This window comes from Orycteropus afer, unplaced genomic scaffold (genome assembly GCF_000298275.1).
Source record: "Orycteropus afer afer isolate SDZICR_OR568_19922 unplaced genomic scaffold, OryAfe1.0 scaffold00037, whole genome shotgun sequence".
Taxonomy (NCBI): Eukaryota; Metazoa; Chordata; class Mammalia; order Tubulidentata; family Orycteropodidae; genus Orycteropus; species Orycteropus afer.
The window spans coordinates 12,962,740-12,987,535 of NW_006921624.1; the positions used below are offsets into that span (position 1 = coordinate 12,962,740).

Genomic DNA, 24,796 nt, shown 5'->3' on the forward strand with positions numbered 1-24,796 from the left:
CTGGGATGGGGCCCTGGGCAGGGCAGTTAGCCACCTTGACCTCGGACCCTCAGTTCCAGATGGGGACTGTTGGTACCAGCACTTAACCTCTCAGAGCTGCTGAGAGAATTAAATGAGAATGTTCAGGAAGGCACTTAGCGCGGGAACCGGCACATGCGAGGGTGTTTGACCCAGAACGTCTTGTGTGGCCTCTGGGCCGCAGTTACTGGGGAGGGGTGGTGTTGCTCCCCTTAGCCTTGGAGGATGCCAAGCAGGGCCTGGGTGGCCCCAGGGAAACCATCTCTGCTCAATAAGTCTCATCCTTTAACTACAGGAATCCTGCAACTGTGATTATTTTCTGCATCGGCTGTGACCTTGAGATAGTTGGGAAGCACAGATCTAATCAATCCCACTCCTATCCTAAGCGGAAATCCCTCCCCTCCTGGTCAAGCACAGTGGGCTCTGCCCACGGCCCACTGGGAGCTTCTACCTCCTGCTGAGGCCTGAGCGGAAGACCGCATGGCAGAAAATTCTTCCTGGAACGGGGCAGAATCTCCTCTCTTGTGCTTCAGCACCACTGTGCTGCCCCTCAGGGCCCTACAGTGCATAGGGGATCCCTCTTCCCCACCACGGCCGCTGCACAATTTGGAAAATGGTCAGCCTATCCCCTGAAGCTGCCCCTTCTCTGTCCCTTCACCTGTTGTCAGGTGCCCGGGGCCCCTTAGTTTGAATTCTGCTGCTGGTTATTGTCCTGAGAGTGTAGTCAGCAGGATGCCCATGGGTATGATATGACCAGCAAGGGCCAATACGGAACATCCCCTTCCTTGTTTTGAGTGTTATACCTCTGTTCATCTGGCCTAGAACCTCACTGGCTTTCCTGGCAGCCCTACTACTCTCTGTTTCCTGTCAGCTAGAAACTGGAGTCCCCGTGACCAAAATACACTACTCCTCATTTTGCCCTCATAAATTGTTTTTTTTTTTTTCCTTTCTGTTCTGACCTTTTAGTAATTTCTGTTAAATCCCAACCTCAATGCCCTCTCACCTTCTCATCAGCCAAGGCCAGAACAGTCCTGAGTTTGGAACTAAGAAGTCAAAGTCTTTGTCTTCAAGATGACAGCCTCAAAATCCTGTTCTGCCAGACTCACTGTGTGACCCCAGGCAAGCTCCTTAGCTTCTCTGGGCCTTGGTTTCCTCATCTGTAAAATGGTGCCCACACCTCCCACTTCACAGGGCTATTGTGATGAGGCTCAAATGGAAGAATATGAGGAAAGCCCTCTTCACTCACTGTCTGGCCCTCACCAAGCACTCAATAAAAATCTGCATCCAAAATGATGTACTGTCCTGTGTCCTGGGAAAGCAAGTCTGCCTGGGTGGGCCCGTGTTCAGTAAGAACTTGGCGGCTGGGATGCTGATCGAATTCTGTGCTCACACACATCCGACCCATTGATAGTGAAAGAGATAATTCGGCGGGGGCTGAACTGGGAATGAGCTCTGGGAAAGGAGGCAGAGAACCAGGGGAAGTGCTGACATGCTCACCAGCTTCTGTCCAGCCAAGCAGAGCTGTCTTCTGGATACCAAGTCAATCAATCAAAACAGAACAGAAACACGGGGAAGCAGACCCCAGACCTACCCATGGACCCAGGGCACAGCAAACAAACAAACAAACAAACAAACCCAAACCCACTGCCATCGAGTCGATTTCAACTCACAGTGACCCCCATTGGGTTTCCAAGGCTGTATCTTTAGTAGATCGCCCATCTTCTTCCCACACAGCAGCTGGTGGGTTTGAACCGCCAACCTTCTGGTTAGCAGACAAATGCTTTATGCACTGTCCCACCAGAGTTCCTTAGGGCAGAGCAAAGGTAGACTTTATTCCCCACCAACTAGCAGAGTGACTGAGGAGGTCAGTGCTCTGCTCTGTGACTCAGTTTCCTTGTCTGCAAAATGGCAGGAGCAGCATTTCTCTCACACAGCTATGGTGGCAACTCAACAAGTCCTGGCACCCAGAGGTGCCCGATGAGTATAAGTGAGCACGCTTTCCTCTTCCTCACTGGCCAGACCGCTGGGAAACTCAGACTCACAGTGACCAGAGGAGGGAATCGGGGTCATGGAAGAGAGGCCAACTCCACTTGTCTAAAGATAGGACTATGTGTCAGGGCCAAAGTCAATACAGTGGAAAGTCTGAACTCGTAGCTGTCAGGAAACTCCCTCATCCATCCAGGCAATACCAGGAGTGATCTTTGGAAGAGCCAGACCTTTGTTTCAGAGGCAGAGACCTCATGGACAAGCAACGCCTAGGGGCCACGGAGTGGTGGGTGGGTGGGGTGGGGGCTCTGGCTGGGGGTAGCTTCGACTTGCAGTAGGACCTGGGTGCTGAAATGCCTGAGGACAACAGCCCTGGTTCCTGCTCAGCCTAGTTCTCCAATGTGGAGTCCCCATGTGTGAAAGAGCGGGAGACAAGGAGAGCATACCAGCTCCTCCAGGGAGCTGCTCCCACACTCAGGACAGGCTTCCAGGCTCCACTCTGTGGTGGGAGTCGGGGAGCTCTTGCTCAGGGTCCAGGCAGTAGAGCCCACAGGCCTTTTCCTGACAGTTTTTCTGTAAAAGTAACTGTAAAAGTGGCAGAGGTCCCACAGGCTGGAGAGGAACTCTGAGGCTGCTTCTTTGTGATTCCCTAGGTGAACTGGGAGGGTGAAGGCTGAGGAGGAGTGATTGCTCATCTAGGAATTTCTCTGCCATCTTTCACTTGCTCTGTAACCTCCAGCAAGTCCCTCTCCTTCTCTGGGTCTTGGTTTCCCAAGAACAGCACCCTGTCCCAGCTGTAGCCAGAGAATGGGGCATCACATACCTCAGGTCCAGGGGGCCCAGGAAACCCAAGAGGTCCTTTGTCTCCAACTTTGCCCTACAGAAGAGAAGAGAGGCAGGGAATGAATAAGGGAGGGCCTGCCAACTCCTTAGATTATCCCCCTGATTTGGGGTGGTTAGAAAATTCAGGTAACATAGTGCCTAAGGCATTTGACTGCTAACCAGAAGGCTGACAGTTTAAACCCACCAGCCACTCCTCATAAGGAAGGTTGGGCAATCTACTTCAATAGTGATACCACCTCTGAAACTCAAGGAGGGGTCGCTATGAGTCAGATCTGACTCGACAGCTCCACAGTTCCCTATCAATGGGATCCTGGCAAGTCACTTCACCTTGAAGACCCTCAGTTACTCATCTGTGAAATAGGAGCAATAATAACTCCCTGCAACTCCTGGGGTTGTTGGCAGCCTTGGGAAGAGCTCTAGTACAGGAAGATCTGATACATTCAATCCGTGATAACCACTGCTATTATTAACAACATTCTATTGTGTTGTTGCTGTTGTTATGTGCCATCGAGTCAGACCCGACTCATAGCAACCCCTCCTTGGGTTTCCGAGGCAGTATCACTACGGAAGTAGATTGCCCAACCTTCTTTCTGATTCTATTGTGTACAAGACATTAAAACCCAAAAAACAAACCAGTTGTTGTGGTTGGTTCTGACTCCCGAGGATCCTGCGTGTCACAGAGCGGAGCTAAGCTCCATCAGGTTCTAAGGCTGTGACCTTTTGGAAACAGGTCCACAGGCATTTCTCCTGAGGAAGCTCTGGGAGGGTTCGAACCCCCAACCTTTCAGTTAGCAGTTAAGCACTTAATGGTTTACGCTTAATGTAAACTTAATGGCTTACAAGGCTTTCCAAACCCACTGCCTTTGAGTCGCTTCTGATTCATAGCGACCCCCACTGGGTTTCCAAGGCTGTAAATCTTTATGGAAGCAGACTGCCTCATCTTTCTTCTGCAGAGTGGCTAGTAGGCTCGAACCACCAACCTTTCCGTTAGCAGCCAAATGCTTTAACCACTACACCACCAGAGTCGGGCATTAGGAACCGGAATTCCCACCAGAGCTCTGCCAGTGACTGAAGGCTGTCTATGATGCTGGCCCACAGGGTGCTCACCTGTAATGTGGGTAAATGTCATTCCTGCCCAGCTCAGCTTGCCCTTCAGGGCTGCTACAGAAGGAAATGAGGTCCCGGGTGTGAAGGTGCCCCTGACGGCCTTCCATCACCATAGGAGAGGGTGAAGTTGGGAACGGCAGAAGAGGTACTTACCGGAGGTCCTGGCTTCCCCCGTGCACCTGGGAATCCTGGCAACCCCTGGCTTCCCTGGAAAAGATGCAGAGCAGGCTGGCATTAGGAAGGGGCAGCCACTGGCCATGGAAGTAGCTGCCACCCTCCCAGCCGGCCCAAGGCCTGGAGAATGGCCACCTTTGTGGAAGAAGACTCTCCCCTCACTTGCAGGCTCCCGCTCTGACCACACTTCCCTGACACCCTGTTGGCTGGGCCCTGGGGATGCAGAGGTACAATCTGCAAGCCCTGTTCTCACCAGATCATCCTGGAACCTGGGGCCCTGGGGCTCCAAGCAGGCACCACAGTGCCGTTTATGCTCTAGAACTCTGGAGCATGGGCCCAGCAGGAGAGGCAGCAAGGTCTGCGTGGCTCATCACAAAGCAGGAGACACTGAGGCTGGGTCAGCACAGGCCAGCGGGAGGGAAGAGGAAGAGGCAGAACAGGCCAACATCTGGGCCTCATTGACTGGCTGGGTGAGGGCCAGACATGGCCACATGGTGCTGGACACAGGCAAAGAGCAGCTGGCCTCAGTAGGTTCATGGTGGAGCGTGGAATGCCAAGGCCGCCTGGTTTGTCCCCTCAGCCAGTCAGTCAGTTAGTAAGGCACTCCACTTACTCACTGCACAAATGCCTAAATACCTGCTGTTTCATGTAGACCCCTGAGCCAACTTCTGTCAGGGCAGGATGGGGCCCTGCCCTCAGGGGACTCACTGTCTAGCAGGGGGCTGAACTATGAGCACAAGTCCCATAAATCAGAGGAGAAAAGTGGTCCCATAAGACTACAGACATGCTGCTCAGGATGCCTGGAGAGAGAGATGGCCACTCCTCAGCCAGGAAAACAGCATCTGAGAAGGGTCCTGAAAGATGGGCGGGATTGGGTTCTGCAAAGTGGCCGGGGGAAGGTGGTTTAGGCTGAGGCAGCAAAGGTGCAAAGGCCTGGAGGTACTGTGGGAAGTTGAGTGGGGCTGGAGTGCAGGGCTATGAATGGGGATGGGCAGAGAGGAGGGCAGAAGGGTCCTGAGGGTCAGATTGAGAATCCAGGGCTTCACTCTGGGAGCAGCTGGGATCCATCAATGATTTATGAGCACAGAGCAAAACCACGGCCTGAGAGGAGCAATTCTGTGCCAGTAGGGAAAGTAAACTGGGAGGGAAGAGGCTGACCAGAGAGTTCACTGAGGATGGAGAAGACAGGACTGTTTGAAATGGTACCATCTCACGGGTGGGTGCTGGCTCATGACATGCTCTGGGAAGGAATCCAGGACCAGGAGAACAGGAGCGGGGTGGGGAGCAAGAATCAGATGCACATACCTTGTCTCCTTGGAATCCAGGGTCTCCTGACACACCTGGAACCCCTTGTTCACCCTAAATGCACACCAGCAAAGGTTACAATGGGCCCCATAGAGGGCTCCAGAACCCTCCCCAGCATCCAGACCCACTAGCAAGGGTACAGCTTTCCCAAAGTCCATCTGACTAGCAACAGCCTTGTTAGAGTAAAGGGCAGGCCACAGGGGAGCCTGAGCTGGGGGACAGGCCCTAGGGGGAGGTTACGAGCTCTCCAATCTGTGGACCTGCCTGGGGTTGCTCAGATGACTGGAAGCTGGGCCATCAGAAGCTAAACCACCCAGTGTCATCTATCCTTTCCTGGAGAACTGACACTGGGACAAACTGTTTCTTGATCATTCAACCTGTTCATCTTTAACCGATGCTGTCACACTGGGGCAGTGCAGCCTGGACCGCTGCCCCCTCGCTCGATGGCTCCGCACCACTGTGGCTTCTGAGTGCTTGAGTCTGCCTCCTGATGCTTTCCACCACCAGGCTTGAACCCTCACTTCTTCTATTGGATTTCCTTAAGTTTACTTCTCATTCGTTGCTTGTAATCAGCCACAGCATGAGAAACGTGGCACAAATGCTAGCCCACAGCTAGCTGACAGGTTGGAGGTTCGAGCCCACCCAGAGCCACCGGAAGAAAGGCCAGAACGTGGCCCTAGCATCCCATGGAGCACAGGGATGTCTCAGTTCATTGGTTCTCCATTACAGCTGAGATTCCAAAAATTCAGCCATTGCAAAAGCTTTGGAGTAATTCTAGTCTGACACACACGGGGTTGCTATGAGTCAGAACTGATTTGACAGCAACTCTTGCTGGTAGCACAGAAACCTGAGAGCCTAGCTTGTTAAGACCATGTGTAAACAACCAATAGCCTAGCCTTGAGGGTAGGCCTTGCTGTTTCTTCTCTAAGACGACATCTCTTGCATAGACTTGGGGACACTGATTCTGACTGTTGGGGGCCTGTTCCGCTCCCCCCCACCACCCTATTTTCAGCTCTGTTCTACTTGGCTGAGATCACCCAAAAAGTGAGCTGTTGCCGAAACACATCAGTACATTTCCCTTAGGGCCGGAGCCATGTCTCACAGCCCTCCCTTCCAGCTTTCCGTGTTGGCCATTACTGACAGACAGTCTGCTGGCCCAGGACTCAGGAAACATCCCCAGCCCTGGCAGCAGGAGGAAGACAGGGGAGAGAAGCCCAGGAAGAATGAGAACTCCTAGAGGCCCCGCATTGCACAGCCGAGGCCGTGAGCCAGCAGCAGAACATCCTCCATAGAACAAAACCCAGAAGTAACCTACTTTGGTTTTTCTAATTTGGAAAATCCTGTACAATATCCTGGAGTTTGGGAAATAAGAAACTTATTTTTTTCTTTTTTTCTTTTTTTCTTTTTTAATGTGCAAAGGAGCAGTAAGGGAGTGAAAATTTTTTAGAAAGAAAAGTTTAAAAGCTACCTAAGAAATCAGGACACTTGATTTGGAGAGAGCTGGGCCTGCAGTAGGAGTTTGGTTCCAGAACCTCCACGCTGGGAGCAGAGGGAACCAAGTGGTGGTAATGGGACTGCGGCCAGGCTGGGTCATGGAAAATGTGGGATTCCAGGCAAAAGCGACCACGGAACATGAAGGACTGGCTTTGTCACCCGGGGAGGGGGGCAGGGGGCCGGATCAGAAGTCACCACCTTCACCCCTTAAGACTGATACCTCCATCCACCCAAAGGGGCCAAAACCAAACTCTCCCACCCCCCCAAAAAAAAGACTTACTTGATTTTCCTAAAAGCTATGGGCAGGAAAACAATTTCCTCCCCTCCTTTTTTCCTTTTTGCAGAGCATTTACATCTCTGTGTCCCCGGCCCCAGCAGTCTGTGAGCCAGCCGAATTCTATGTAACACAGTAATTTCCATGTTCCTGAAGGAACGGCGCTGGAGCCAGCCCTGTAGAGGCGCCTATAAAAAGCTCCCTGCCTACACTCCCATTTTCCCCAATTTCCTTTCTTTCGCCCTTGTCCATGACTTCAGTCTTTCCAGACTGCTGAAGTCTTGGGCCTCGGGATAAACAGGTAGCTGTGGGGAAAGCCTCACCTCCACCAGAAAGCCCCTTAATGTACAACGGGGGAAGGTTATAGAAGGGAGCAGGGGGACAGCCAGCAGGGCAGGCCAAAAGGCCAAAACCCCAAGGGGGAAGGCAGAAGCGGCTTCAAAGGCGGGCTTCCAGCAGGACTATCAACAATCAGAAGAGTTGGAAAGAGGTGGAGAAAGGGTTGGGATTAGCACTGCACCCTCCAGCTACCTGGGGCTGGGGAATGGACAAGACAGTCTGGGTGTGGCAACTTCAGCCCCCCAGTTATCATTTTCTAACAGCCTAGAGGCCTGCGTCAGCCCCATCAATGCATCACTGAGTTTCCTTTGGCAAATCTCTTCCCTTCTTTAGGTCTCAGTTTCCCCATCTCTGAGATGAAGGCTCTGGAGAAGGTAACCTCCGAGGGCCTCATCAGCTCTGACCGTGTGACCTCGAAGTTGAAGACTCTGGAACCAGATGGCTGGGTTCCAGTGCTGATACGTTATTTACCAGCTGTGTGGCCTTGGGCAAACTTCCTATCTCCGTGTGCTGGGAGGAGGCTCTGGAGGATTATCGTCCACTCAGTCACAGCACTGGGAATGCTGCCTGGGGCTGGTGGCCGATACTACCACTCAGACTGCAGGACATGCGGAGCCACCTGAAGACAGGTACAGAAAGGGAGCATGGGGTGGGACAGCCGAGAGGCTCTTGTGGACACTTGGACCGCTGCCTCAGGGCCCTCCTTGAGGTTTTTAGGGCACAAACACTCCTTTGGGGTTCCCAGTTTGCCAGGAAACTGGGGGAAGGCAGGAAGACAGCCCACAGGGCAGTGCACAAGGGATGACCCTGGGCCTTCCGTGTCTTCGTCCTCAGGCCTGGCACAACCCAGACCAGACACTGTACTCCCCAGACTCCTGGATCCCATCTCCCCACCTGTGCTGGGTTGGTGCTGGGTGAGGGAGACAGTAAGAGTTCAGCAGCAGAGCTATGCAGGGGACATGTGGCAAGTGTGCCTGCTCCTAATGACAGCTAGGAGGAGGTCCGGGCCAGGGGCTCAGAGCCCTGTCCAGGGTTTCCATTGCATTTTCAGGCCACAAGCTCTTTGGAGTTGGTTCCAGATTCCAAAGCAGGAAGGTTTATGTGGACTTTGTTTCCTCCTGTGCTTCTCATGGGCACAGGACCTCACCTCACACCTGCCCCAGGACCTATCAGCTCAGAGTCTCCAATTTCTGTGTCCACGACTTTGGCCTCAAATACCAGGCACTGCCTGGGATCACTTTCAGAGACTTACCTTGCCTTACCCTCCACCCTTATGCCAGCTGCTCCCCCCATGCTCTATGTGCCAAGGTCTGCAAGCCCCCAGAGCCCTCTGCCAGGTCCCCACCCAGAGAGACAAAGAAGAGGCCAGGGAGTGCAGATTTAAGGGTAACGCAGGCCAGGGAGGAGGCAGCCATACAGGGGAGTGAATCGCCTGAAGAGAAACAGCAGCAGCAGTGCTGAGGCAGAGAGGGGCTCACATGCAGATAAAACACAGTGCAATAAGGGAGTATTCAGATCACCTTATCACCTTTCAGTCCGGGTTCCCCCATGTTTCCCATCAGTCCCTGCAAGACAAAGGCCAGGGTCCAGCTGTGAGGGAGGCTGTAAGTCACAGAGGTCAGGAACCTGGTAAAACCACTGGTGCCTCAATTCCAGGACTGAGTTTTCTCCTCTGTAAAAGGGGACTATGACCCTGATCTCACAGGGCAGTGGAGTAGACGAAAGGAGCTAGGAGAAGGGGCAGTGACTAGTGACCCACAGTGCTCTGGAAACATCCAAGGGAAGAGGCTACTGATAGGGACAGACGGACTTGCTGAGCCACATGACATGCATACTGGCCACATTGTGTGGTCCCCAGAACGTGGCCCTAGCATGCCCATGGAACACAAGGATGTCTGAGTTCATTGGTTCTCCATTATAGCTGTCTACACCCCTGGTTACCACACACACACTGGACCTACAGCACCCTGAGGCCCAGAACCATGTGAGACTCACATTCAGCCCCAGAACTGGTACCCAGTGAGGATGTCAGGCATGCACAGATGGTGACTGGCTGTCAAGGCCAGGGAAGAACTGAGCTCCTGGCCTCCCCAGCTTCCACCCCACCACCCCTATGGACACCCACCCTCCCACCACCCACCCTGTCTAAGGTACACTAGTCTTCTTCTGGACTGAAATGGGTCAGTGGGTACCAGCCCAAATTAGAGGACAGCCCTCACTTACCTTCATGCCCTTGGGTCCTGGGTAACCAATGGGACCCAACACTCCCATGTCACCCTGGGAAGAGAAAGAAAAGAGGATGCTGTGAGATATGGCCCACTGGACTGGCTCGAGAGGAATGATCCCTAAGGCCCCTGGGGCTGGGCTGCACTGGATTTATACTGGAATCAGGAATATCGCCTCCACTGAAGTGCTGGAATAAATTTCACATGGATCCTTCTCTGAGTTCATTTCTTGCTTGCTGCCTTGATGCCCCCATCACACACACAGCACTTCTTTCTACCCCATATTAGACTGGAGTCCCTGGCTAACTCAGGGGCTCAGAGCACTTCAGTGGACTTCTTTGGACCTCAGCCTCCCCATCTATAAAATGAGGACAGTGAGCCCTCCACTCTAGAGGTACTGCAAGAGGTAAAGAAGGCATAACAGGACCTTTGATTCCTCTAGCCAAGTGACGGGGAGGTACTTTCTTCTTCCTGGAAACTCAATCATCTTTTTGGAGGGCAGTGAGGAGTAGGGCTGCCAATCCCAGAAACCCCCGAGTTGGAGACAGACTATTAGGATGCTGAGATCAGCTGGTAGGAGACCCAAGTTCTTCAAAGGTGACTGTCAAAGGCGGGAACAGCGGGGTTGTAGGCCCTGGGAAGCCAAGTCCCTACCCAGGGAGCTCCTTATTGAGGGCCCCTAAAAGCCTGGGGGTCCATGCACCAGGGTCAGACCCCTGGTCTCAGTTTCTCCCTGCTACTCACTGAGTGATTTGAAAGAGCATATGGAGCCCTGGTGGCATAGTACCTAAGGCATTTGACTGCTAACCAGAAGGCTGGCAGTTCAAACCCACCAGCCACTCCTTGGAAGGAAGGTTGGGCAATCTACTTCCATAGTGATACCACTTCGGAAACCCAAGGAAGGGTCGCTATGAGTCGAAACTGACTTGATAACAGTGAGTCATCATTCTGAGTGAGTAATGTTCTGTATAGGCCCTCTGGTGGTGCAGTGGTTAAAGCACTTGTCTGAAAACCAAGAAGATCAGCTATTCAAACCCACCAACTGCTCCATGGGAAAAAAATGTGGCAGTCTGCTTCTATAAAGATTTACAGCCTTGGAAACCTTGGAAACTGTGGGGCAGTTCTACTCTGCCCTAGAGGGTCACTAAGAGTCAGAATCGACTTGCTGGAAATGGGTTTGATTTTCAGTCCCTCTGTGCCTCAGTTTCCTCATCTAACAAATGAAGATTAATATTATCATGTGCCTCCTAGCCTTGTTTCAGGCATAACTGATTTAACATGTATAACCCACTGCCACTGAGTTAATTTTGACTCACAGCAACCCTATAGGATAGAGCTGCCCTATAGGGTTTCCAAGGCTATAATTTACAGAAACAGACTGCCACACCTTCCTCCTGCAGAGCAGCTGATGGGGTCAAACCACCAACCCTTTGGACAGCAGCAAAGCACTTAGCCACGTGCCACAGGGCTCTTTTAACTAACTAAATGAGTGTATAAAACACTTGTTTGGAGGCAATTTTAGTCATCACAACTTGGGGCTCACTACTAGTATCTAGTGGGTAGAGGCCAGGGATGTTGCAAAACATCCTACAATGCACAGGCCATCCCCCTATAACTAAGTATCCAGCCCACAATGTCAGTAACGCCAACGTTGAGAAACTGGTTGAGCATGAAGAAGTGACTGAGTCTACACCCAGAGAATGGGAAACCCTAAAGATACTCTCTTCTCCCCCTGTCCATCCTCTGGGACTGATCCAAGTGTTTGACTGCTGTGTGACCTCAGCCAATGTACTTGACCTCTCTGGGCCTCAGCTTCCCACTTCTCCAAGTCAGGCTCTATGGAGGCCCTGGCAAAGGCTCAGAGGTCAGAGTACAACCGTCAAAAAGTTGAGTGTGAGTAACAAAGGCTGCCCCAGGTAACCAGGCTCAAGAAAGGAGACTCGAGTTCCTGTCCAGGCTGCCTGGAGACGTCACAGAGGGAGGGCGGGATGAGAATGAAAAATGACATTCCTGCCTGGTTCTTACAGAAGAGGTGGCAGTGGACGCCCCTGGAGAGTCAGGGAACGTGTGGTGCTCACAGACCAAAGCTTGGCCTGGCGGAGGCACTGCTGATGCTCACAACCCCACCCTACCTTCAAGGGGCCCTGGGGAAGCAAATGGTTTATCACACAACTGCTAACTCAAAGGCCGGTGGTTCGAACCCAACCAGCGGCTCCCGTGATCTGTTCCCACAAAGATTACAGCCAAGAAAACCCTATGGGCATTTCTACTGTCACATAATGTCACTGTGAGTCAAAATCGACCTGACAGCACCCAACAGCACCCCTACCCTCATTTCCACCCCTCACTTCCTGTCCCTCACCGCCCGTCACCCTGGGCTTGTCTCTGCCACAGACTGGCTATGTGACCTCCGGCAAAATACTTCCCCTCTCTGGGCCTCAGGACCCTCATCTGAGTGGCTTCAACAAAATGTTCTGGCTGAGCTCCTGCTTCCAGGTCCCATCAAGTAATTTCTTATCAAGAAAATGAGGTGGCAGTTGAACAGGTAGTAATAGTAATAATAAAGGTGCCACTAGTTGCCAGACCCTGTGCTAAGCATGTCACATGCCTCTACTTAGTTATTCCTACAACCCTTGAAGATGGGTTCTACCCCTACCAACTTATAGATAAAGGAATGAGGTTCCAAGAGGGGAGGGCATGAGCGAAGTCACACTGCAGGGGCAGAGCAGGGATTCAAAGCAGGCAGGCTGTCCTCTGAGCTTCTGGCAATATCGGACTCGTGTTTGGAGAGAAGAGAGGGAAAAGGGGCAAGGAAGCCAGGATTCCTGGCCCAGAGGGGCGGGGGGGTCCAAAGGAAAAGACAGTCCTTCAGAGAGTTGGATTTAAACAGGCCATTTGGCTGTTGCTCTGTCCCCTTCTCTTTTCCTGGATGAAGGGAGTGAGGGTGGCCCACCCAGAGCTCCCCACGGTGTGCAAATAAACAGACTAAGCTCTCCTGGAACCGTCTGCTCCACTGGGGGCCTGGGCCACAGTGACGAAAAGGCCAGCCAGCAGCCCAGGAACACAGGCTCCTTCCTTCCCACTCCAGGCCTGGAGATGACTTCTTGTGTGGGGACAGAATTCAGAACAAGGTTGACTAACTCCTGTGGGGCACCGAGGGGGCTCTCTCCTCATCCCCTAGGCCCCTTGGTTGCCTCTGAAAGGCCTCCAACAGGTCTGTGTATGATGGGGGTCAGGAACGTAGCATGGCCATCCAACCTCAAGGGGGAAGATCTGGGAAAAGGGCCCCAGGCTGCAGGGGACATATTCAGGGAAGGTCTTCTCCATGTAACTAACCGCTCCCCCCCCCCCAACACACACACAAACAAACAGAGAAAATGCCAAGCTACCTTCCCCAGCTTACCTCACAGAGGATCTGTCTGCTCCACCCTAAACAGCTCTCATGGGCAGCTTGGCCAAGCGACATACAGAATGTCATGTCCCCACAAGCAAGAGCAATGACTAATGCCTGAATCTGGACTTTCTGTCCAAGTTTCAGGCGCTCTGGTGGTACAGTGGTTAAAGCATTCAGCTGCTAACCAAAAGGTAGATGATTGGAATCCACTGGCACTCCATAGGCAAAAGATAAAGCAGTCTGCTTCAGTAAAGATTTACAGCCTTGGAAGCCCTGTGGTGCAGTTCTACCCTGTCCTGTAGGGTCACTGAGTCGGAATCAACTCAACAGCAGTGGGTTTGGTTTTCGGTTTTGGTCCACACTTCTCTGTGCTCTCAGACACTGCTCGCCACACTCTACCCTTCAACTTGTGGACTCCCATCAAACACAAAATGAACCACAACTGTGGCCATTTAAAGAGCCCTTACTGTGTGCCAGACACCATGCTAGATACTTGTAGGCATTACTTCGTCCAATCCTCATTAACAAGAGCTAAGCTCTGAGGGTTCACACTGTGCCAGGGATGGTGCCAGCTACTGGGACACCCACCAACCCCTCATAGCAACCTGTGATGTCAACACTATTATTAGTCCCACTCCATTTTACAGATGAGAAACTGAGGCTTAGAGAGAAATAAAGTAATGAGTAGAGGGCAGAGACAGGACCGAAACCCAGGTCTGTCTGCCTGTCTGTCTGTCTGGCCCACAGTCCATGCTCATAAGTTCTGCGTTGACTTTGTTTACTCCCGATCAAAGGATCCAAGGTTGCCTTTCCTGGACACTGTCACTCATGATGACGGGCATGAGGACAGACTGGAAATTCAGGAATAAGTTCTACTCCTCTGCCACATGCCAGCAGGTGGCCAGGCCAAGGGTTTCCAGGCACCCCGAAAGAAGACGTGAGTGCCCATCCTGCCCAATGGATGTGCCCACAGGGTCCTCCTCACTCACACACATCTCACCTTCCTGCCTGCTGCCACTCACCCACTGATGCAACCCTGGACCCTTCTCAAGCTGTTTCTACACCCTCTGTGCTCTACCCTCAACTCATATTGTCAATGCCCATTTGTCCCAACTCCAATATCACTTCTCTGACCCCACAAACCCATGTCCCTGCTATCATATCTCAGAGCTCCCTGTCTGTCCCACCACCAGAGTGAGGGCAGGTGTCAGGTCTGCTGTGACCCCAGCACCTAGTACAGAACCTGGCCTGGAGGAGATGTCCCAAAGGTGGCTTCATCTGTGGGTGCAAAAGACACGTGCACGCTCACATGGTCAAGCCCTCTTGCTGCAATGATTCCTGGACTCAGCTTCAAAAGCAACAAAGCTTCTTTCCAGAAACTCCCCCAGGAGGTCAGCAACTCAGGAACAGGGACCTGGGGCATGAGTCCAGCCTTCTCACCCTAGACAGCCCCTGGTGCTGCCGTTCCACACTGTCATGCACCACTGTCACTGTTGAGCACAGAAGTCCTGCACAGCAGGCGATGTGGTGCGGTGATGAAGAACATGAGCTGTGGAGACAGGCCTGAGTCAAGTTTACTGGCTGTGTGACCTTAGGCAGGTGCTTTAACTTCTCTGAGCCTCAGCTTCCATAACTGTAGGATGGTGACACTCTCTCTACCCTCAGAGGGTTGTTGAGGCAACGAAACACTTAGCACAGGCCTGGCACACAAGGATTTGGTAAAAGTCAGCTACTGGGGTTATTAACCTACTTTATGGAGAAGGAAGGAAACAAAAGTCAGATGAATACTTAGGGGCATAATAAGGTTGACTCATCCACTGTACCCCACAGGCTGGGTTTGGACCACATCACATGCTCTTGGGTCCCATTGAACAGAGGAGCCAAGTTCCCTCTGTGTCACTCAACATAAAAAAGACAGAAATCTTCTTTGTTGAGCACATTCTGGAACCAGGCAGTTGTCTTGAGGGTCAGCCAAGGAAAGGGTTTCAGTTACTCAAAGGGGGCTGTTTTGTTTCGAGGAAGTCTCACCTCAAAGGCGGCAGGGGGGTCAGTGGTCACTGACTGGCCCCAATGCTTCCACTCCCCGGCTGGTGACCCCAGGCCACGGCTTCCCTGTTCCAAGGCACTGCTGCTTCCCACGAGTGTCGAGGGGTTCTGCAGCCCTAATGTGTGTCAAGCACACACAGAGCAACCCGACGCTCCGTAAACGTTTGTGTCCTCTTGAGCCCCTCCCCCTAGCTGTAAGGACTGCAGGGACGGTGACTGTCCTGCTTCAGTCTGTGTGCTAACCGCTTTAGCTGACTAGACAGAAAGCCCTGGATAAGTCTGAATTTTCATTAAAATGATTATCAATATGTGGGCTTCCCATTTGCTCAGCTAAAAGCCCACATCCTCTGGGAAACCAAAGGTGACTCACAGTCCCTTGGCCCCTTTAACTCCTTGTTAGAAACTTCCTTTTTTCTCCAGCTTCTTGAGGAGGCCAATTTCTCTGCAGGAACAGAAGCAGCTGTTCCCAAAACTCCAGAGTGGGAGTGGGTGGCCTGGGTGGGAGGAAGTCTGACTTGGGGAGCAGTGATGACTTGGCAGACTCAGGTCCAGCCCACTGACTCCCAGGAGGGAAGAAAAGGGAACTTCACCTTAACAGCAAAGGGAACTTGAAAACCAGGGGGAAGATGGGCAGAAAAGGGCCGGAGAAAGAAACAGGGCCCAATGGAACTCCAAAGCTGGGCAGGGAAGCTCTTTGGAACAGGGCTTTAGGCTCAGGCTCGGGGTCTGAGAAACACCTGAAGGACCAGGGCTCCGTTCCAGGATCAGGCCCGAGATGTGAAGTGTGGGGAGGAGGGCCCTGGGTTAGGGGTGGGAGGTACAGCTTCTGGTTACGCCTCCAGCCTCTCCTGCCTGTGTGTGACCTTGGTCCAGGGCCTCAGTCTTCCTGACTGCTTGGTGGGACTCCTTTAAGAGATACCGTGAATAGGGTTGCCAGATTTAGCAAATGAAAATACAAGATGCCTTATTAAATCTGAATTTCAAATAAATAGGGAATGCTATCTTAGTATGGGAGCTCTGGTAGCATAGTGGCTAAGACACTTGCCTGCTAACCAGATGGCTGGCGGTTCAAACCCATCAGCCACTCCTCGGAAGGAAGGTTGGGCAATCCTACTTCTGTAGTGACACTGCCTCGGAAACCCAAGGAGGGGTCGCTATGAGTCGGGTTTGACTCAACGGCACATAACAACAACATCTTAGTATAGACATGTCATAAATGTCGCATCTGAAATTCACACGTAACTGAGCATCTTGTATTTTAGCTGCAACCCTAACCGTGGAGAGCAAAGGAGAAGAGAGTGGGACAGAGCTTTATGAAGGATCAGGAGGACCGAGAGCGGAGATGGCACAGTTTGAGTCTCCAGAATCTGGTTTATTCAACCAACCAATATTCTTGTCCCTTCCAACACCCAAGCCAGTGGACCGGAATGGTGACAAACAGAAGAGTGTGCCAAGGATGACAGACAGAATATGTAAACATCCCTGCAGAAAGCTGTGGGGACTGGGATTATTTAGCCTGAAAAAGGGAGCCTTGGGAAGAAGGGACCACGACCATCTTCACACCTCAGACGGTCTCTCCTGGGACAGCAAGGCTGACTCAGGCTCAGGACAGACAAACACTGAACAATGAGAGCTCTGTGGAAGTGGACTGGGCTGCCACAGGAGGGAGGGCGTTTCAAAATCCCAGAGGTGTTCAAAGAGGGGTTTAATAACCACCTGACCAAGATGCTCCAGAAGGGACCCCTGGTGGACTTAGAGAGCGCTAAACTAGATGACACTGAGGTCCCTGTGAACTCAGATTCTCTAACTCTCATTTCAGATACCGGTAGCCCCCAACTTATGACAACTCTGTCATAAGTCAGTTCTGACATAAGTCAAATACTTCACTTTTTAGTTTTAGTTTTCATTGTCTTTTCCTATCAGTATCTTTCTAAATCCGATCTTTATTTGTCTTTGGGGATGGGCATGAGAATGATATTATCAGAAAATTACATGCTACAACACTGTCTGTAGTATATAACACCAACAATAAGATGTTCCAAAAAAAAACCCAGCAAAGCAGACAGTCATAAGTGCAGTTTTGTGGTAACTTGAATTCCTCGTAATTTGGGGACCACCTGTATTACTTTCTCCAAAGCATCTAGCTCAGTGCCTTTTGTCAGAGAAGGCACTCACCAAAGACCTGTTGAATGGATGTCAGGGATGTCAAATGCCTGACTCATGTGTTGTCACTTCTCAATCACAAGCCAAGGCAGACATCGCTAATCAATTGCAGCACTCTCTCCCACTAAGTTCCAATGTGACTTTGAAATCTTTCTCAATTCAGCAATCCAGACAGCTACTACCAGGCATAAAATATCCCATGGATGCTTGTGTATATGTAATAATAACAACAATAACTACTGATACTATAACTAATACTTCTTGAGTGCTTACCATGGACTAGGCACTTTACATGTATTAATTCATCTAAATCCTCACAAACACCTTCCAATATTATCCCCACCGCACTGATGAAGTAGAAGCACAGGAGGCCTGATTCCACGGACTCTCCTCTTAACCACTGGACTGGACTGGACCAGACTGTGTGTGTGTATAATCATAACAAGAGTGATAACAGTTCCACTGTACTGAGGGCAGCCTTGAAGCCCAAGGAAGTGAGGCCAGTGATTAAAGTTCACAGAGCCTGAAGTGGCATGGCCAGGGTTTGGACACATGTTGATCTGCCTCCTTCCTCCATTGCCCAGGCCCCACCCCCAGCACACCTAAGCAGGAGCATATTGCCACAGGGGACCTCCGGGTCTTCTTCTAGGCTGTTGCCCTGAGCAACGGGACCTTCCCTAGCGTCTTCTGCAGCCTCCCTCTGAGCTGTATTTCTCAGCAAAGTTACTGGTGTGGCCAAAGGAATGTCCCGCCATAGTCCCTAACTTAAACCCCAAGAATAATGAGGAGAGAGAACGTCAGACATGAGGGGAAGCTCCTAGAGTCATTTCCCAGGTGTTGGCCTCTCACTGGCACCTAGCCTTCAGCCCCAAGGTTCAGACTTGGTTTTAGCTAAAAAAAAAAAAAAAAACCCACATCACAAGGCCAGACCCTCACCTAGATGAAGCCAGCAGTCAGATCACCCCCCGCCTCCCTCTGTACAGGCCTTGCTGAGCCCAGGGAATAATAACAGTAATTGATATAACAGGATTCTCACTGACTGAGACCCTGGGCCAAGAACTGTACATGCAATGCCTCCTTGAACCTTCTGCTTTTGCCCCCATTTTACAGATGAGAAAGCTGAGGCTCAGAATGGGGAAGTGACTTCTTGCCCTTTGGAGCTCTGGCCCCAAAGTCAGGGCTCTGAGGTGCAGGGTGAAGAGATGTCTCAGCTTCTCTGCCAGTTACTTCCCCGCTCTGGACCTGAAGGCCCCCCCCCCCATGGAAGAGGCAGACCCACCCAGACCACCTTGCAGAGTCATGGACTGGCAGCAGCTGTGAAAGTCCATTTGTAGCCTCATACTCCATGCTCCCATCCTCTAATGGGAAACTAATGAGGAAACAGGCTCAGAGAAGGCAGGCAGCCCAACTTCAGCCACACTGCAGGCTTCCCTCTCTCTGCTCCCCAAGCCTCTCCTGTGCTTTGGGGAACGACGGACCTTTTCAGCCTCCCCTGCAGGATCAGTTGCTTGCTCCTGGTGCCCAGGTCCCACCCCAGCCCTCTGGTCCATGTGTCTGTGTACTTACAATGAGGCCAGGGACTCCTGGGGGTCCTGGCAGGCCCAGTTCTCCCTGCAAATAGGAAGAAACCAAGGTGGTTACTGACTCAACTGAGACCAGTCGTGCTCTGGCTCCCTCCAGGGCTCCTCCCTTTACACCATCCTCTGTGCAGGCAGCTGGTGGGATCTTTGGGAGCTGACCAGGCCTGGTTCCTGCCCACTAGGTAGCCTCCTGAGCTTGGTCTTTCAGCCTCAAGGGTCTGCTCAGACCTCATCACCTGCAGCTCACCACCACAGGCCTCTCTGGTGACCACCACTCCTTGGCAGACTTGGAATCCCCCCTGATCTCCTGAAAGGCAGGGGGCAGCTACTGACAGTGGTTAGTTCAAAGCAGAGCACGCTGCAGCTGCACCATGGGTTTGGACTTTTTCTCGCTTTGCCAACAGCTTTATACATCTGAAAAATGGGGAGGTCAGATGTCCACATCTAATACCCTCCAATCATAAGTCTGAAAGACCAGGCAGAAGCCCAGTACTGAAAATAATGGTGTCAATACCAGGCACCGTGCAGGGCATTTAACCTGGACGATCGTATTTCACCCTCACTATGGAGATGGGAAAACTGAGAGGTTAGTGGTTTGCTCAAGGTCTCATGCAAGCAAATAGCATAACAGTGAGGGCTAGAGCCAGCAGGCCAGCCCCCCGGGCCCTCCTTCCTCACCCAGGAGGTGCTGGGGGTGGAGGAGTGGACTTGGGGAATTTGTACCACCACCAACCACCCACCCCAGATCCTCAGATGTCTCCTCCTTCCAGGGCCCCAAGATGCTAAGAAGAGTTCTTGCCTGGAGTCAGGAGATATGCTTCTAGGCCAGCTCTGCCACTAAGGCACTGTGTGGCAATGGACAATGTGATTTACCCCTCTAAGCCTCAGTTCCTTCATCTCTATCAATGGATCCTCCATTGCTCATGCTGACGAGGAAAAAGACAGGTGGAGGAGTTTGGGTCAAGTTTAAAACACAATGATGTGAATAAAAATAGGGGCTCCAGAAATCATGATTATCAGTGAGAATTGACAATCAGTCCCCAAGAGGGAGACAGGGAGGTGAGCAAGAGCCCCAGATTTAAAATGAGGAAGTCTTGGTGGCACAATGGTTTAATGCTCAGCTGCTAACAGAAAGGTTGGCTGTTCGAATCCACCAGCAGGAGAAAAGGCTGCAGATCTGCTCCCATAAAGATTACAGCCTAGAAATGCTATGGGCAGTTCTACTCTGTCCTATAGAGTCACTATGAGTTGAGATCAACTCAATGACACACAGCAACAAGGCTCAGAGAAGGAAGTGACTTGCACAAGATCACTCAGCAACTTTGTGGCAGAGCTGGGACCAGACGTGAGGTGTCCAGTGCTTTTTCTGCTCTTCCAGACTGTTGAGTATAAAGATATGTATGCCTGCCCTTCCCCCAAAGAAACTTCCAGAATGATATCAATGTAATGGTTAGTGCAAAAATGGTATTGGGCAGGAACTGATTTCCCACCTGCATGCCTCTGCTGACATTCTCTCGACCTGGAACGTCCCCTCAACTCTTACTCAGCCCACTTCTGACACTACCTTCCCTAGAAGCCCTCCCTGCTCCTCTCATGGCCCCAGAGACCTCTTTGTTCCCGCTCACCTGACTGAGCCTTGTGCAATGGACTAGAGTGTCTATGAACTAGGTAGCCTCCTGAGCATTGACTGAGTCCTGGAGGGCAATGACTGAGTTCTGTCATTACCTACTATTTACAACAGCTCCACCCACTGAACAGTTAGTGTGGGCTTTCCTTTCCTGCCTTCGCTCATTTCATTCTCATGACAGCTCTTAGGTTGGCGTTCTGACCCTCATTTACAAAGAAGGAAAGTAGCAATTAGAGATACTGCAGGATTCAAACCCAGGGCCATCTGGCTCTGAGGCCAGGGCTCTAGCCCCCAAGTGAGCCTGGCGGTCACCTCCAGCCAAGTCAGGCTCTGGGAAGAGGCTAAAGAGCATGTGTAGTATTGAACTAGCCCGTGATCAGGGTCGATTGAGGTCCTTGATGGGTCTGGCACCCAGCAGCCACCTTTGCAGGGGGCACAGTTAAGCACAGCTTCCCAGACAGGAAGTCTGGTTTCCCCTGGTCTGAGGGAGATGGAGGAACAGGGCAGGTGGCCCTAGGGGCTCAGGGCATAGTCTGCATGCCCTAGGCTGAGAACAAACATCCTCTCCCTCCCAAGCCTGGAGCCTGGGATGAAAGGGAAAGGCAAGCTCCCAGGGCAGGCTGACCTGGCTGCTCTGTGGAACAGAGCCTGGGCCTCCAATTATTTACAAACTCTGTAAACACGGCTGTGCTGGGACTCCTTTAGAACTGGGCTCTTCTCTCCAAACAGCGCCTGCAAATCATCTGCTTCCCAGACTTCTGCCAGCCCATGCACATTCCTGACGCTTTCTAAGATGGTGGCACACTGGCTCGCCAGTGGAGAGTCACCATCAACCTTCTAAAGTCCTAGGGGAAGGAGCACAGGCTGGGACTCAGTGGGCCTGGGGGCTCTCTTCTAGGGGGCTATGGGGCATCCACAGTGGACAGGAGCTGGGGGTTCAGAGATCTCATGTAATTTTCCCAAGGGTACCCAGCTGGTAGGTGATGGGGCTGGGACTTGACCCAGATCTGTCTGACCTCAAAGTCTGGGCTCCTAAAACCTGTGTGTTTATTCTGAATTTCTCTCCTGTTCCCGAAGACTTGAAATACTTACGGGGTTTCCATCCAATCCAGGAGGGCCTCTTTCCCCGAAGTCTCCAGGAAACCCCTGAGGTAATAAGAGAGAGCAAACTTCTGCAGGTGAGTGAGTGGACCCGTAGGGTATATTTGACCCAGACCCCCAGCAGGGACATATGACAATGTCCAAGCAGTCTCACTTCCTTGGTTCTGGAATCCAGAGAGCCAGTGGGGTCCTTAAGTTACCAAATCTGGCTTCCAAGTAAAGTTACCAACCCTGTCCCCAACAAACACTGCCACACAAAGAGCTGCTCAGAGTTTCTGAAGAGAAAATGGTGCCAGTTTCCCCAGCATGGAGACAAATGCCAATCTACCCACCTGGGACCTGGTCAATGTACTACAGTGGGAAGGACACAAACTAGAGGTCAGGAAGTCAAGTTAGGCCCAGACCAGCCACTGACTTGCTGAGAACTTTTATGAGCCCTTGAAGGCCTCAGTTTCCTCCGGGGTCAAGTGTGGAAGGTCTCCACAGCACCTTCCAGCTCAGACTATGATGCTCTGATGCTTATAAAGTGCTCTTCAAAAGCCACACTGCTGAATCATGATCCCCATTTTATAGATTAAAAAAAAAGTGAGGTTCAGAAAGATCAAGATCATGCAAGATCACGCCACTAGTGGACATCATCACCAACCTGACGGTGGAGTTTCAGTAGCTCAGAGGAGGCCAAGCCACCCACCAGCCTAGGCAGATCAGACCCCCTCAGTCCTGTCCTGACCCCACTCAGAGGCTGCCCTCTGGGGAGACAGGCAGCTGGGAAAACATCAGCTGTGGGGACGCCTCCGAGGCACGTGAGGGGAAGAGGGAACACTCCACTGCTACTTCAAAAGGAAAAGAAAGCCCTCAAGCTTGGAGTTTGGGGAGACCCATTCCTCCTTCTGCCCTGCTGGAATTCAAATTATTGCTTTTCCAGGGAAATTTAATATAAAACAAAGTACATGTTTTTCAGACCACATGAATGCCTGTGCTGCTCAAGCAATAAAGATTCTTTACGAAGCCCCAGAAGTCTTCTTCAAACCTAACAAGAGTTTGGCTTCACTAAAAAGGTCCTGCCTTGAGCATCATGCCCTTTCAAAAACCTGTCTATATAGGATCAAGCTGACAACAGCAACTCGAAAGACTCGATAGGCACCTCGGGGGCAGTGAGTTGATGTTAACAGGGGAGGAACGGCTCAGAAGAGAAGGGTGAGAATGGCCGCACACTGGAAAACATCATCAGTGACCCTCAGCTGCACATGGAGAAACTATTGAACGTGTGTGTGTTTGGCCGCGTATGTTAACAACAAAAAAATAAAAGTTAGAAGAAAAACCTAAAAGATTCTTCATGGAAGATAACTATCTTTCTAGTTTCTAATGCTGCCAGGGACCGGTGAGTGAATTAAACCAAAACACCAAACCCTAAAACAAATCCCAAAGCAAATGCAAAGTCTATACTGGTGAGCAAACCAAAACCCAAGCCTACTGCCAGCACTCATAGTGACCCTATAGGACAGAGTAGACACTCATAGTGACCCTATAGGACAGGATAGAACTGCCTATAGGATTTCCAAGGTTGTAAATCTTTAAGAAAGCAGACTGCCACATCTTTGTCCTGCAGAGCAGCTGGTGGGTCCCAATCACCAAGCTTTTGGTTAGCAGCAGAGTGCTTTAACCACTGCACCACCAGGGCCCCTCACTGAACACAGAGACCTTGAAATGTGTATGTGTCCAGACTATTGGTCTTCTTCTGTCCTGCAATCCCATCTACTCCCTTCAAAGCCCTCCTCTGTCAGGAAGCCCTCCTGGATCAGGACAAGGGATTCTCATTTATCCCACAGAAGGATGTGGCTTCATTCAGACCCCTAAAAGGAGAAATGAGGACATAATAATGAGTTTAGGACCAAGCTGGTCACTTTGCAGGCCAAACCTCACTTGACAACCTCCCTTGAGGGAAAGGTTATGGGTCTAATTTAACAGATGGGTAAACTGAGTCTCAGAGAGAAAAGGACATTAGAGCCAAGGCCACAGAGAAAGTGTGTGGCAGAGCTGGACCCAGCTGAACTCTGTCCTATTTGCAGGAGCTGCACATAGGCAAAGCCTGGCAGTCAGAGAAGCAGCTCCCATTGGGTACTGGTACGTGTGTGTGCACACAGTGTACACATATACAGGCCTGTCTCCAGGTCATGTCATGGGGAAGGCACGTCTGACCCCATTCAAGCTTCCTCTCCCCACATCCTTGGAGCCTGCCTGGCAAATTTCAGCCTCACTTCAATCCCTCTCAACTTCTGGAATGGGAGACATCAGCCAGATAAATAGATTGTGATCAAGGGAACCTTCAAAGGCATGGAGTTCCCACACTGGCCTTTGGAGACTGGGGGAGATCTGGTAGTAGAGGGCAAATCCCTCAGGGGACAGGAGGTGGCTGTCAAGTTGGGTACTTGGCCAACTCCACATGGCCCACAAGAGGAAGGACCAGAGCAGTCCACGCTCTGCTCTCTAGGCCCAGTGTCTGGAGGCAGCCTGGAGCTGTAGCCGGCTCACCTCCAGCCACTGTGTGACTTTGGGCCCGCCCCTGCCCCTCTCCGCTCCAGGCTTCACTTGATCCTCTGTCCTGCTCAGGGTGGAGTTGTATGATCTCCAAAGACCCTTTCAGCTCAGCCCAACCCCTAGACAAGGTCTGAGAAGAGGGAGACTCCCCCCTAAACACAGGAGCACCATTCAGCCTGGACCTCCAAAGCACCCATCCTGGCTGCAATGCCCAATATATCCAGACCCAGTGGCCACCAGGAAGGTCTCAAACCCCTGGGCCCCCATCCAGAGGACACTCCAGACTGATCTGTGGAGTCTTCTCAGACCCAGCTGTGGGCCAGCCTCCCCCAGGAGGTTTTGAAGCCTGATGCCAGTCCTGACTCTACCACTCACAGGCCTCTCTGAGCCAGCCTCAGTTGTCTCTGCCGTACAATGGGGAGGGTACAAGGATGAGACAAGATGACACACGGACAGGTAGTCCTCACTGGCACACAGCAGGCAGTAGCAATGTGAGAGGACGTCTCTAAGGTAAAAGCAAGGGAGAGGCCATTGGAACAGTCAAAATCCCAAAGTGATTCCCTTCTGCATAACAAAATGCAG

The 24,796-nt window shown here is 51.7% G+C and overlaps 1 protein-coding gene across 1 annotated transcript in view; it reads right to left on the reverse strand.

Moving 5' to 3' along the window:
- Positions 1-24,796, reverse strand: part of COL27A1 (collagen type XXVII alpha 1 chain) — a 160,553-nt gene that overhangs the window by 76,854 nt on the left and 58,903 nt on the right. Inside the window, exons 13-19 of the mRNA XM_007936759.1 lie at positions 21,668-21,721; positions 18,935-18,979; positions 9,764-9,817; positions 9,061-9,105; positions 5,434-5,487; positions 4,108-4,161; positions 2,828-2,881 (exon numbers count right to left, since the gene is read on the reverse strand). Of these exons, the coding sequence (XP_007934950.1) occupies positions 2,828-2,881; positions 4,108-4,161; positions 5,434-5,487; positions 9,061-9,105; positions 9,764-9,817; positions 18,935-18,979; positions 21,668-21,721 (360 nt within the window). The remainder of the gene's footprint in view (positions 1-2,827; positions 2,882-4,107; positions 4,162-5,433; positions 5,488-9,060; positions 9,106-9,763; positions 9,818-18,934; positions 18,980-21,667; positions 21,722-24,796) is intronic.